The 14,584-nt window shown below is 42.3% G+C and overlaps 2 protein-coding genes across 3 annotated transcripts; both read left to right on the top strand.

Moving 5' to 3' along the window:
* The first annotated feature begins 605 nt into the window (after positions 1-605).
* RAB42 (RAB42, member RAS oncogene family) lies at positions 606-7,548 on the top strand. Of its 2 annotated transcripts, none has more exons than XM_083368935.1 (3): positions 606-824; positions 1,894-2,913; positions 5,852-7,548. In XM_083368935.1, the coding sequence occupies exons 2-3, from the start codon at positions 2,648-2,650 to the stop codon at positions 6,267-6,269; spliced, it is 684 nt and encodes a 227-aa protein (XP_083225061.1). In that variant the 5' UTR covers positions 606-824; positions 1,894-2,647; the 3' UTR covers positions 6,270-7,548. The 2 variants fall into 2 exon arrangements, with proteins under 2 accessions (XP_083225061.1, XP_083225062.1); XM_083368936.1 differs by lacking the exon at positions 606-824 and adding an exon at positions 1,584-1,639.
* Positions 7,549-9,616: 2,068 nt separating this feature from the next.
* Positions 9,617-13,456, top strand: LOC310644858 (ras-related protein Rab-39B-like). Its single transcript, XM_083370173.1, has 2 exons — positions 9,617-10,017; positions 12,284-13,456. Exons 1-2 carry the CDS (start codon positions 9,797-9,799, stop codon positions 12,705-12,707), a joined length of 645 nt encoding a protein of 214 aa, XP_083226299.1. The 5' UTR covers positions 9,617-9,796; the 3' UTR covers positions 12,708-13,456.
* Positions 13,457-14,584: the final 1,128 nt, after the last annotated feature.

The raw sequence follows: 14,584 nt of genomic DNA, 5'->3' as shown, positions 1-14,584 counted from the left end.
TGAATGTATACAGGTAGTCCTTGACTTACGGGCGGTATACAAATCCAATTAAATTAATAAATAAATTTAGTGACTGAAGTTACAGTGGGGCTGAACCGCACAACCGTTTTTCACATTTAAGACTTGTGGTCATGTGATCAAAATTCTGACACTGCAACTGACTCAGTCAAGATGGTTGCAATTTCCTGGAGTCGTATGAATCATCTTTTGTGACCTGACACCAATCAGTTGAGAAGCCAGATTCACTTAACCATGTTAATTTAATAACTGCAGTGATTCACTTAACTGTGGCAAGAAAGCTCATAAAAGTGGGCAAAATTAACACACTTAGCAATGGAAATTTTGGGCTCAATTGTGGCTGTAAATCAAGGATTAACAACAAACTGCAGTTGGTTAGACATGCGTAGAAAGTGAACAAGCTATAAACCACAGCTGACATCACGCTGGCAGGATGGATGCAAGTGTCAAACCTGCCAGCATTTTTCTCCATGCCTTGTGATTCCAAAGCCTCAAAAAACACACAGACACACGATACCTGATGTTTTTCATGCACAGTTGATCCTTAGTTCACCTGGATTTTGAAAATAACAAGGAACAGGAGGGCTGATGTAATTGTTTGGTCAGTTCTATTTTTAGGACTATGCCTTTCACAACTATGTCAAGACAGAAATTCAGCACACCTGGGTTACGAAGGAAACAAAACCAGGTGTTGGGTTTTTTGTTTTGTTTTTTGCATGTGTGGGGTGTCTCTGAAGGCCTGCTGGGGAAAACTTAAGCAACCACTCTACAGCCTGGAGGGAGAAGTTATTCTCTGCCAAGTAGGGGTATGCATTCAAAATTGGTTAAAACATACCCTCCGTGCATTAAATGAAGGAAGAGAGGGATGTTTGTTAGAATGCAACCAAGCTAAAATTTTTGTTCAGTTTTGGAGGTATTGACGAGGATGGAAATCATAGTCTAATATAGTTTGAGGATGAGGAAATTTGATGTGGTTTACAGATTTGGGGGGTAAGCTGGGAAGAGCCGAGGTCAACCCACTTGGTTACGAATTGGCTTCATGGTGGCTTTGTGAAAGGAGGAAGAGACGGGGACTTTGGTCTCCCAAAGTCTCTGTGCGTCTCTGAATAATCAAGATTAGTCAAAATCAGTAATGCAGTTCCCTGCCACGAAAGCGTGAGAAAGTTTTCAAGTAATCAAAAAAGCAACGAAGGGGATAAAAACTTAAAAAATGCACCCGCTTTGCTGATGAAGTTTCAACTTCTCCAGTCATCCCTATCTATAATGCCTTGATACCATGGGATATTAAGAAGGTGTTGGATGATCTTGGCAAACTCATTTTCCAAATTGCTTTACCAATATTTTGCTAGATGGAAGAAGATACGCCTTTCAGATCAAGTTGGAAAGAAAAAGCAAGAGGGCCCCCCCCCCCTTGCTCAAGGACTTTTGTCCTATATGTGCAAAAGAGACGGGAGTGAATTAGCCCTCATGCATAATATTAGGAGCTGCTGGCACATGACTGGGGGAAGAGATTAGATAAGCGTGGAGGCAGCTAAGGAGAGCAGGGAAGGGCGAAGAGGACTTCCCAGGGCTTCCCAGTCCTGCATTAGCTCTGCTTTTGGAGAGGAAGGTTTGCTGCGTTGTAAGTAACAAAAGTCCTCCAGAAAGGTCTTCCGTTAAGCTACTACAAATCTGAATAGTTTTATCAGTTAATGCCTGGAAGAATGTATAGATAACAAAACAGCAAGACTGATTTTCAAGAGACTGGCGTGCAAAGGAAAAGAGGAAGACTGCATGTTGTTCTTAAGAGCTGTGTGGGGGATGTGATACAGTCCATTTGCAAAGGGGAAGAAAACTGGTAGATTTCCTTTAGCTCCTCCCCTTGTTTTCTTTTAGAATTTGAGTGTCCTAAAAAAAAAAACCACATCGGTACAGGCTTGGGTCATGGTCCTCTGAATCAAGCAAGAAGCCCAACTGCTACGGGATGGAACATCTACATCCTCTTTGATGAGCTTGATTTCTACAAGAAGTGGAATCCACCGCCTTCTAAATCTGGTCTTTGAAATCTGCTCTTCTGGGAGGTCCCAGAATTCTACTTTATTCCACAATGGCAGCAATTCAGCGAGCTTGGAGATGATATTCTAGAGAAGTCTAGTAGGCGCAGTGCCTCATGCACGCGTATCCGAAATAACAGATTTGTGTGTTTGTATATTCAGTGATTGTCCCCGCCTAACTCACAAAGGGGACTCTGGTTAAAACAGGACATCAAAGAAAAGAAAAATCTAAAACCACATAATGTCCAAGGCAATCCACGTTTCTCCCTAATCATCCTTCAAAAACAGAAATCAGATCACCTTTGTTGTTTGGAGAAGCCAAGCTAGAAGGGAATGTGATAGGTGGAGCTGAGGGAGGAGGAGTGAAAGGAATTCCTCCTCAGAGGTGGGTTGGCTTGTCTCTTGGCTCCAGAGGAGATAGTAGTTGGTGTGTGTGAGGGGGAGTCTCGAGGGTGGAGACCTCTGTATCTTCATCCTGTAGAGTTCTTCTGTCAGTAGCAGAACTTTGTTGAGATCAGCAGAGGAGGGACAATCAGGTTCTTCTCAAGGTTCCATGCCAAGACTGCTCTCCTGCTCCCACTGTCAACCTTTCCACAATGGAAGTATCTACTGAGGCAAAATTGGGGCTGATAATGCCGGCCCACCCACCCAGTGGCAACTGGCACTACCAGTTTCGGATCCTCCTGCTGGGTGATTCCACTGTGGGCAAAACATCTCTGCTGCGGCGATACACAGAGCGATGCTTCATCCCGACCCCATGTCCCACAGTGGGTGTAGAGTTCTACAGCAAGATGATGGAGCTCCCTCCAGGAATCAAGGTGAAGCTTCAGCTCTGGGACACTGCTGGTCAGGAAAGGTTCAGGTAAGGAGAGCCCAGAAGGGTGCTAAATGATTCAAGATTGAAATATTCTAGCCCTCGAGTCAAAATGTTTCAGAGCAGGGATATCTAAAGGTCAAAACATTGGGCAAGTTGTAAGGGGAACCCCCGTTCAGAACCGAAGAAGAACAAATGGAAGGCCACTGAGGGTGGTACCTTTCAGCAAGGGTAGGTTTGGCACCTCCACAGACCTAAAATGGCCAGCCATTTCCACCATGTTGTTGAATTCTTACGTTGCTCCAAAAGTGAGAAGCGGCATGATGTTGTTATGGAGTTGTTGGGCGATGAGCAAGGAAACATAGATTCTAGCCCCTCCCCCAGTCACAGAAGGTCTTCAGTGAACACTTAGACCAGTTATTCGCTCAATTGTTGGAATTGTTGTTGGGAAAATGGGAAAGGATTGTTATGAGCTCCGGGAGGAAAACTGATATCAATCTACCAGATAATGCATAATAAATTTAAAAAGCAAATTGGCTGATCTGCTGAGGACCACAACTTCAGCTGACAGGCTACATCAGCAGGAGTGTAAACCAACCCAGAGATAAGGTCTTGGAAACTGGAGGCAAATTGTGAGCAACCTTACGTCTTTTCCTTCAGAAACCAGGGTTTCTCAGCTACCAACCTCAGAAGGCACAAAATATTTGTGCAGCAAATAAGCTGCAGACTTCCGCTTCTGAAGTTCTGATTTATAGACTGACCTTCTGTAAGCAGTGAAGAATGTTGACCGTGGAGCTTAGGAATTGTCACTCTTAAGAGTTGCCCCAGGATTTAAATGGAGATCTAGATAACTTCCTTTTCGTCAAAATGCGATAATTCAGCCACCTTCCCTTTAGGCTTAGGTAGTTCTCCTTTTATTAAGGAGGGTCCTAGGAAGACTGTCTCAAACTCCTGCTTTGGTTATGAATTAATCTCCCCCCCCCACACCCAATGACTTGGCCTTGAGAACTTTCCCCACCCACCTCCTGGTTACATCTGGCATCTGTTATCTGAAGAGGTGTGTGGGGCCAGCAGCTGCAAGAAAGAGAACCTGGGAGGTGTACGATATGATTGAAGCTGAGATTTCAAGGCTAATCGGGAGATAGAAGACAAAAGAACACAATGTTGGGGCACCTTAAAGACATCCCATTTATTAACTGGCAAGTCTTCACAGACCTAACCTGTGTCATCAGATTCGCAGAGTAATGGACTATGAACTGGTTAAGCTAATCTGATAATGAACTGTCACAGATCATTAAGGAGATCCTAGATCCTGTTTTGGTAGAGGACAGGAAGGCCTGGAGGAACATTGTCCATAGGGTCGCGATGGGTCGGACACGACTTCGCAACTAACAACAACAGATCCTGTTTGTGTTGTGAAACACTGGTGGGACTACCCTTTGGGAGATAAAAGGGAACAGTAATTTTGTTTTCATACAATTCTAGTTGGTTCTGGTATATTTTTTAAAGAAGGGGCAGGAATATTCCAGATTACAGATAGTCCTCGATTTACGGCCGTTCATTTAGTGACCATTTAAAGTTATAACAATGTTGAAAAAAATGACTTATAACCGTTTTTGACACAACCACTGCAGCGTCCCCACCGTCATGTGATCAAAATTGAGACTCTTGGCAACTGATTCTTATTTATGACGGTTGCAGCGACCCAGGATCATGTGATCACCTTTTGTGACCTTCTGACAAGCAAAAGCAATGGGGAAGCCAGATTCACTTAACAACCGTGTTACTAACTTTACAACTGCAGCGATTCACTTAACAACTGTGGCAAGAAAAGTCATAAAATGGGGCAAAACTCATTTATCAACTGTCTTGCTTAGCTATGGAAATTTTGAGCTCAATTGCGGTCGTAAATCGAGGACTACCTGTTCAGGGACATTGCTCCGGAGCAAATGACTTTGCATGTCCAATGTCCCAGGCTCAGTGCCCTCCCCACACCAAGATACTGCCAAGTTTCTATTACTTACTTTTTTATATAACACACATACAGCAATTTTGGTAATATAATCTGGATTAGTTACAACTAGCATCTTTGTGTACTGCTTATTGGATATATTTGAAGCATGCAGTTATAAGCATTATAAAACACTAAGTTTTGTAATCTATAATTCTTGTGTAGAACCAGTGCTTGCTTCTGATTTCCAGCAAAAAATACTCCATAGTAACCAACGGGTTTGCTTAATGACCTGCACCAAAAAAGTTATAAAATCAGACAAGGTCACATGGTGACCTGCTTTATGACTATCATGACTTACAACTGAAATTGCAGACTGATATTACAGTCAGAAGTCAAGGATCACCTGTATATCATCTCAATAGAATTCACCTATATTTACATCTAAAAAAATAAATTGCTTTGCAAACACCACTCCAGATCAAGGTCAGTGGGCACATGATGGAAGGAAACAGTTAGTATCCAGACAAGTGCCTCAACAAATAGCTCTGATATCTTGCACTAGTAGGATGTTTATCATAGGTCATAGACCCAGACAACATAACAACCATAGCATAACAGACATAATAAAAAGTCTTAGGATAGTGCTTAGTTTACATAGCTATTAGAAAAGCATGAATTCTACAGGCCACAGTTATAAACTCAGTAACAGGAGTTATTTTAGGATATTTATTTGTTAAGCAAGGTTGTACATAAAAAACCCTATAAAATATTAGTAGCCTATCATGAATATCTTGTTATAGATTACAATAAAGATCAATGTCTGCTGGAATAATTCTGTCCTCTAGATCAGGGGTCTTCAAATTTGAAGACTTCAACTCCCAGAATTCTTCAGCCAGCCATGCTGGCTGAAGAATTCTGGGAGTTGAAGTCCACATGTCTTAAAGTTGCCAAAGTTGAGAACCCTGCTCTAATTAACTGTGATATATTGGAGAAAAAGCTAATGTATCAATTTGGCCTTTTCCCCCCTCTTAGGTGCATCACCAGGTCTTTCTACCGGAACGCGGTTGGTGTGCTGCTGATCTTTGACATGACCAATCGAAGGTCTTTTGAGAGCATCTTTGATTGGTACAATGAGGTGACCAACATGATGGACAAAGTAATTTTCCTCCTAGTTGGCCACAAATGTGATCTCGAATCAATGAACAGGGTCACCCTGGAGGAAGCAGAAGGCTTGGCCACGTCTCTAGGCACATCTTTTATAGAAACATCTGCCAAAACTGACACCAACATAGACCTGGCTTTCGAGACCATCACCAATGCTATCTACGAGGCTCTGAGAAACAAAGAGTTTGACCTGCAGGAAGGCTGGGATGGCGTGAAAATCGTTCATAAGAGGAGAGCAAGCAGTCTGCAAAGGAAGAAGCCATCCAAGGAAGCATGTCAGTGTTAACTCGGTTAGAACTGGATGCTACAGGACACTGGCTACTCAGAATAGAATTCTTCCTTAGATGAAACACAGACTTAATCCATTGGGTTGATCCTTACCCAAGTGAGACCATCCACAACTTGTGACCCCCAACTACTTCATTACATCCTCCAGAGCTCTTTCTGATCTCATCTCAGATCTTGTTTCCTGTTGAAAATCAGTGACCTATTTTCCCGTTGTTTTTAGATACAAAAGAAAAGAGCATTGTTTTTTTTAATTCTCAATTTAAAATGGGGTTTTTTTTAGCATCAAAACTACAAAAACATCACAAATGAAAGTAATGCACCAGGATAATGTTGCAGGATCCAATTTGGGTTGGTCACCGGGACCAGAGGGAGGTTTATAGTCTTCCAAGCTTTTGAACTCGTGCTGAAGCCCAACCTCTGGGAATTTTTCTCTCACTAATTTCTCTCTTTACTCCTGGTGAGAGGATGGGCTGCAGCACGAGTCCAAAAGCTTGAAAGACTAAACTCCGGTCCAGGTTACATCCTAGAAAGAGCTCCACTTTCACATCACCATCCTGTTAATTGCAGCTCGTAGTCCCAACCTGGACAGGTTTTCTGGCCCATGTCCCATATTTATTTATTTTATTTTATTTATTAAATTTTTATACCGCCCTTCTCCCGAAGGACTCAGGGCGGTGTACAGGGCAATAAATATAAAAAACCATAATACAAAAGTTAAAAAACGATTAAATATAATGCCCAAATTTAAGATTTAAAACAATAATTAAAAACATATTAAAACCCCAACCCTAACCCATCAGACCAGGTCAGATTGCTCAAATAAATACGTTTTTAAATCCTCACTTATCCAGCCGCTAGCTTGTTTCATGCGAAATAGAAGGGACAAGTTGTGAGAAGGATTGCAGACAGATGTAGTGCTGAGTGCTGAGTCAGGAGTAAAAACCGTTGCGCTAATCCCAGCACCATCGTGCAGCCTTGTTCTGCATTTTCCAGGTTAGAAACAGCTTCTTTCCATTATTCATTTTTTCTACTTTGCTGTGTAGAACTGGGGAGAATCTTATGGTTGTCAAATGTTTTGGGGAAGTCTTCATTTCCACAATGTAACCTCCTTAACTTAAAAAAATATATCCCGAAAATATCTGATGTGAAAACATTTACTTCCCCTTTTAAATGGTATATATACTGTATATATAATAATAATATGTATAGCTTTGTTTATTGTCATTGTCTTCACTGGCCATTTTTCCATGCTGGATCACAATAAATGATCTCTCAGTGTGTAATTCTTGAAATGAAGGAAACAAGGGTTTAGAGTAGGGGTCTTCAAACTTGACCCTTTAATGACTTGTGGACTTCAACTCCCAGAATTCCTCAGCCAGCATGCCTGGCTGAGGAATTCTGGGAGTTGAAGTCCACAAGTCATAAAAGGGCCAGGTTTGAAGACCCCTGGTTTAGAACATTGTTCAGCCTATTGCTGAAGGAAAAGTGATGCTTTCTCTGGGTTTGATAGTAAACCTTAATCCTAAATAACAGTAAAATAAAATCACTTCCTAAGTTGAAATCCACTCAGGATCTGTTGGGGACATATCCCTACAGCTTCCATGTGATTTGGAAGTAGTTTTCCTGCATTTTCTTGGGGTAGTTTGCTTGATCTTCCCAATTTAGCCCACACCAGATGGATTTCCTAGTGGTTTCTCAAAGCATTAATATGAACCAGTCCTGCTTGCTTGCTTTCTATATTAGCCAACATTGGTTGTCATTTTCTATCTGGGCACCATGCCTACCCTCCTAGCTGAAACTCACCTACAGAAATAGCCATAAGAACCAACATTTACACATAAATACTCGGGGAACGAAAGACTGTATCATACACAAATACCGACAGGTGTTATAAATTCCACTCCCTTTTTACCCATATGATAAAATACATCATTTTTAAAGTTGATTCCTAAACTTTGCTCACCATAAATAAGTCCCACTGAAAGAAGACAGCTGGGAAAGTCACAAATGGCAAATACACAATCCCAGGATGCTGCAACTATTGTAAATACACATCAGTTGCCAAGCACTCATCACATGACTCTGAGGATGCTATCATATGTGCGAAGACCAGTCATAACTCACTTTTTTCCATGCCAGTGTAACTTTGAACAGCTGCTAAAGAAATAATAGTAAGTCAAGGACTATTTGCACATGGGATTTCAGTATATAAAATGCTGAGTGTCTAACACTGAGTCTGTTCCTTCCACAGAAAACACATACATGCCAGGATTTTGGGACTAACAGCAATAGCAATAGCACTTAGATTTATATACTGCTTTACAGTGCCTTACAGCCCTCTCTAAGCAGTTTACAGAGTCAACATATTGCCCCCAACAATCCATTTTACCGACCTCAGATGGATGGAAGTCTTAGTCAATCTTGAGCCACATCAGGGATCGAACTTCAGGCTGTGGGCAGTATTGCAATCCTGCATTTTAACACTGTGCCACCAGGGCTTCAGGACTAAATTCACACACTGCACTAAACAAACTTATTCAGTTTTGGCGAGATGGCCCAGCAGTATATTCTTTCTCACAGCCATGGTGCACATATGTAGTGCCTTTTTAAAGGGACATCTACCGTACTTCCTGTAAACTGGCTTTATCCGGGACTGCAATATACCAAATGCGTGCAAGGACACACATACATGTGCATCAACACATAGACAGAATTGCCTACCGATTAGGCAACTACATGTTAGCCTAGCAGTCAGGGGTAGGCAACCTTGGCTCTTTTATGACTCGTGGACTTCAACTCCCCGAATTCCTGAGCCAGCATGGCTCAGCTTGGAAACCTCTCCCTTTCCCCTCAGCATGCCTGGCTCAGGAATTCTGGGAGTTGAGGTCCACAAGTCATAAAAGAACCAAGGTTGCCTACTCCTGGCCTAGCTTCTTATTGTGTAAATTATTGTTCAGCTACTGTACATGGGGTTGTGTGTGTACACATTTTGGCTGTGTTTGCACAACCACCTCCTCTGAGTTTTAGGAGGCTTTTGTTCACTCAGCTGCCTAAGGAGGCTACTTTGACTAGCGTCCCTCAAAGAAAATAAACCTTGTTGAAGGCTGTTGAATGCAGGTGAAATGTGTTCTGGCCTGGCCTGGCTTGGCCTTCGCTAAACACGGCCCATTTTCAGGGCGGAGCAGGACAGGGAGAGTGTGCACATCCTGCCCCCCTTAGGAGCAGCCTGCCTGCCCAAACATGGAGTAAGAGAGCTGCAGCCTCAGGCGGTCAAAGGGAGAGTAGCTACCTGTGCTAATCTCAAACAAGTCTCAACCAGTTTCCTACCTGGGTGAGAACTTTTTCCACTGCTCGGGACTCCAGGTTGAACCCCGGATGGGAGTGTTCCTGTTTTATTTTGAGCCGGCATGAGCTTTCTCGCTGTGCTCCACCGGTGCACACGCATGCACGCCCACAGACCCACACCGACACAGGCACACAAGAGATAGCAGCTTCCAGAGGCTCTCCTTCTTCCACAGCTTCCCAATGGCTGTGGATTCCCCCTGGGACTATCAGTTCCGGATCATCATGCTGGGCGATTCCACGGTGGGGAAATCGTGTCTTCTGAAGCGCTATGCTGACGGGGTCTTTGTGGAGTCCATGAACCAAACGGTGGGGGTGGACTTTTATGTCCACTTTCTGGACATGGAGCCCAGCCTGCGTTTCAAGCTGCAGTTCTGGGATACGGCGGGCCAAGAACGGTTCAGGTGAGTCCTGGGAGACAGGCTGGTCTGGGATCTCTCAGCCAAAGGGCCAGAAATGATGGGCTTTTTCCACGCCTTGGAAGATGTTAATGAAATGAATCGAAGCCTGCAAATGAAAGGAAGCTTAAGCTTTGCTTCCTAATTGTTCAGAGGGGTAAAAACTTTAGATTCCCAGCACTGTTTTTGGTTAGATTCTCATAGAGTATGAAGACAGTCAGTGTAATGCAGACGTCCCCAACCTTTTAGGCACCAGGGGCCGGTTCTGTGGGGAGAGGTTTTTTCACAAACCGGAGGGGACGTAGTTTCGTGTACTGCCTGCATCCCATGGATGGGGCTTCACTTGTTTGCGCAGCCCAGTTTCTGGCAGGCTGCGGCTCGGTACCAGTCCACGGCCCGGGGGTTGGGGACCTCTGGTGTAATGTACAGGCAGTTCTTGACTTACGACAACAATTTTTGTCGCTAAGCAAGTTAAGCGAGTTTTGCCTCATCTTACAATCTTTCTTGCTGCACTTGTTAAATGAATCACTGAAGTTGTTGAGTAACATGGTTGTTAAGTGAATCTGGCTTCCCCATTGACTTTGCTGGTCAGAAGGTTGCAAAAGGTGACCACATGACCCTGGGACACTGCAACCGTCATAAGTACATGCCACTTGCCAAGTGTCTGAATTTTGGTCACGTGACCATGGGACGCTGCAATGGTCATAACTGTGAAAACCAGTCACAAGTCATGTTTTTCAGTGCCGTAAACTTCAGCTGGTCACTAAACGAGTGACTGTAAGTTTAGGACTACCTGTATTGATGCTTTTTATTACGGAATGTTTCACTGTTATTTTTTTATGGTCGTTTTTTAATTTAATTTTATTTATTTTTTATTTTAATCCCATTTATATCCGAAGAATCAGGGCGGCTTACAATTTAAGCACAAACCAATGTGCTTAGAAGTAGCCTTCATTCTATGTATATGCCTGCTTGTTAGGGCTTTCACACACACACACCCAAGCAGCATTATTACAAAGTCAGCTTATTGTCCCCAACAATCTGGGTCCTCATTTTACCTACCTCGGAAGGATGGAAGGCTGAGTCAACCTTGAGCCTGGTGGGATGCGAACCTGCACTAATTGCAGGCAGCTGGTGTTACTTAAGGAGGCATTAGCCCACTGCTCCACCAAGGCTCTTATTTGTACGCCTCCCAGTGTCAAATTTCCGAGAAGGGTGGCTGTGTAAATGTGAGTAATAAGCAAACAAAGGAACAGATGGGACACACGAGGAAAAGAAAAAGAATAAAACGAGCAACGCCATGATGAGGATCTTACTAACTGCAACAGTCTGGTGATTAGATATTCCCAGGGAAAGAGCAAAGCTATTTAGTTTCAGACGAGCTGAAAGACTCCAGTTTTTTTTTCCTTTCCCTTACAAGAAGTCCTCACCTTACATTCAGAGTTGCTTTAATCTAAGCATCCAGGTGAGACAGGGAACTAGAGTCACTCCCTATGACTCGTGTGACCACAAAAACCCCCACCAACCTTGTTACTTCACTCTCTATGCTCCAGATGGTGTTCTGTGAGTCAGTCAGAAACTCCCAAGGATACCAAAAATGGCACTGCTGGAGTAAGATTTCTACCACCACACCCTAAGGAACATAAAATACCAGAGCAATATTACAATTCACACATTAACAGAGAACCTCAAAGCTTAGTTTAACTTGATTAGTTTGACTGAATGCTTTAGTTCAGGGGGTTTCAGACTTTTTGGGGTTCTGGAAGTTGTGAGTTTTGTTCAAAAAGAATCTAGAATCCCTGATCAAGAAGGACAGCCAAGTGATGGAAAATGAATGAATGAAATGAGACTTGTGCTTATTCTAATGTATTTATTATGCAAATGTCTATATTAAAAGTTATTGGAATTTCACAAAAATAGATGCTCCAATTAATGTGCCAGAAAGTTCCTCCACGCAATGTAACTGTAAACAGCAAAGTGCATACTGTAAATGCAAAATTAATGTTTACTAAGCACTAACATTAAACTGGAAATAAAATTAGAAAGGTAATATTTTTGCCAAATAAAATAACCTCCATTGACTGGGAAGCAATTACTTTCCTTAAGAAAAATAGAAATGGATGCTCCTGGCTCCATTTGGGTGAAAGCGATAGATTTGTCCTTATTCTCTCGTTGAACGCAAGTACAGCTTGGGAAACCCTGCTTTAATTTAAGATATTTCTGGCTTCTTGCAATGTTTCCATGCTCAGCAAATTTTCTTTCTGTGATGTAGATCAGTGACACGTTCTTACTACCGTAATGCAGCTGGGGGAGTCCTGATGTTTGACCTAACCAATCGGGCATCGTTTGAGAACATCAGGAGCTGGCACCAGGAAGTGGTGGACACAGTCAAACCTCACTGCCCAGTTTTCGTGCTGGTGGGGAACAAGAGTGATCTGGAGGCTGAACGGAAGGTGAAACAAAGGGAAGCTGAGAAGCTGGCTGTTTCCCTCGAAGCAAAGTATATTGAGACCTCGGCGAAAAGCAGCAGGAATGTGGAGGCAGTTTTCCAAATGTTAACTCTGGGCATCTACAAAGCCTTGAAAAGTGGGGTAATGAAACCTGGTCCACAGTGGGATGGAGTGAAAACCAAACTGCCATCGCCGGTTCAGCCAGAGATTCCTGCTCAGGAAAAGAGAAAGACGTGTTCCTGCTAGCTAACTAAAGACAAGAACCACTGTGCCACTGGGACAATGTTCTTGTGTTAACAATTTTGCAAAAGAATTTATACATCTTGCTACATTGTGGGTTGTGAAGCCACGATTTGTTGACTAATGGTTTAAGTACTCACAATCTGCAGAGTCGTCAAATATGATTTATATGTGCACAATGGGGTTTGCAGAGCAGAAAAAGCTCAAAGCAAATTTTGTAAGCCTACCTTGTGGGCACAAGTCTTGAAGACTCCGTCACAGAGGCCTACAATCTCGTTTAGTCTTGCAAGTCACAAATGTAGAGAAAGTGTTTAAAAGTGATCAAGTGTAGCTGCCAGGCTAGGGTTGAACTAATGAAGAACCAAGCTGGGATACCCATGGAGCACGGTACCTACTGTAGTTTGGTGTGGCAGCTGTGATCAACTTTCCATACATATCTCCAGGGCTTTTTTTCTCATAGAACGCTCAGAACAGAGTTCCGGCACCTTTTTTGGATGGAACCTTGTAGGGTAGGCAAGGCGGGTTGTATGATGTGTGAGTTCCGGCACCTTTTTCTTTTACAAAAAAAGCACTGCATATCTCTAACACTAAACGAGGATTCACTGTCAGAGCTCAGCTTGTCTTTCCTTGGCAGTTACCTCACACTTCTAGCTTCTTGGTGCACTTCACATCAGAGCTGAGAATAATTTTCTGTTGCAGAAGCTACATCTTGTGTCTTTGAAAAACTGGATCATGTTCATTAAATTTGTTTCCATAAATTACTTACAGTGGTAAGAGTCCTTTCCCAATCTACCCATTGTCACTGAAGTGGTGGGGATAATACAGAATCTTTTTTTTAAAAAAAAAAAAAAAGCTTCATGTTGACTCAGCTTTTCATCCTTCCAAGGTTGATTAAAATGAGGACCCAGATTGTTGGGGGTAATATGCTGATATTGTAAACCGCCCATACAGCATTGTAAAGCACTATGGGGCAGTATATAAGTCATAATGCTATTGCTATTAGTCAATGATTTGTGAGCCGGTGATTATTTATTCATCATTCTCAAGCTACCTTGGCTGAAATCTTTCAGTGTGAACCTTGATTTGTTTAGGGTGAACCTCATGAATTCCATCTGTACTCGTCTATTCACACCTTCAAATAAACACAGGACACAATGTTGCACGGCATCACTAGTCTGTGACATTAAAGGATGGTTAGCATTATGTCCAAGTGACAATATATTGTCCCCAGTATAATTATAGTTAACAGTCTTACATTGCTTCAAAATTTGCTGTGTCTGATACTCCAGTGAAGAGTCAGCTTGAAATATAAGAGACAAACATAAGCATCATCTAAGAAACCCAATACCATATATCACTTTCTAATCTGATTGGTAACCAACTCAGTTACTTCAATTTCTTTAACTGGCAGATTTTAGACTGTGCTTTATCATGTGGTTAGGAAAAAAGAGAACACTGTTTTCTGCTTTTGTAAAGTAAGATGTAGAACTAGCAGGTGGTGCCATGTCATATAAACTTGCTATCTCTATTAAGATGCCCTCTTAATGCCAAGCAGAGCAACAAATGAAAAGTAGCACAGCTTGAAATAAATTTCTTCCAGGTAAGACTTTTATTAAGTGGCACTGCTTGTTTCATTCATACTGTCACTTTTCCTTTGTAATTTTCCTGTGTTCTCCTCGAACAAGTACAGTACACGCAACAGTTTTAAAGATGAAAGTACTTTGCAGACTTAACAAGTTAAAACATGCTTAATTCTACAGCAGTGCAATAATAATGTATAAAAAGGAGACTTCGCCTTTTTAAGTACTGACAATTTGATTTTTTTTTTTTAAAAAAGCTCTTGTAGTTTCCTAGGGTACCAAATGATATACTTAAGTATCACA

The sequence above is a fragment of the Vipera ursinii genome (genome assembly GCF_947247035.1).
Source record: "Vipera ursinii genome assembly, chromosome: 9".
In the NCBI taxonomy this organism is placed as follows: Eukaryota; Metazoa; Chordata; class Lepidosauria; order Squamata; family Viperidae; genus Vipera; species Vipera ursinii.
The sequence above is the reverse complement of the archived record's forward strand: the minus strand, read 5'-3'. Positions and strand labels throughout refer to the sequence as shown.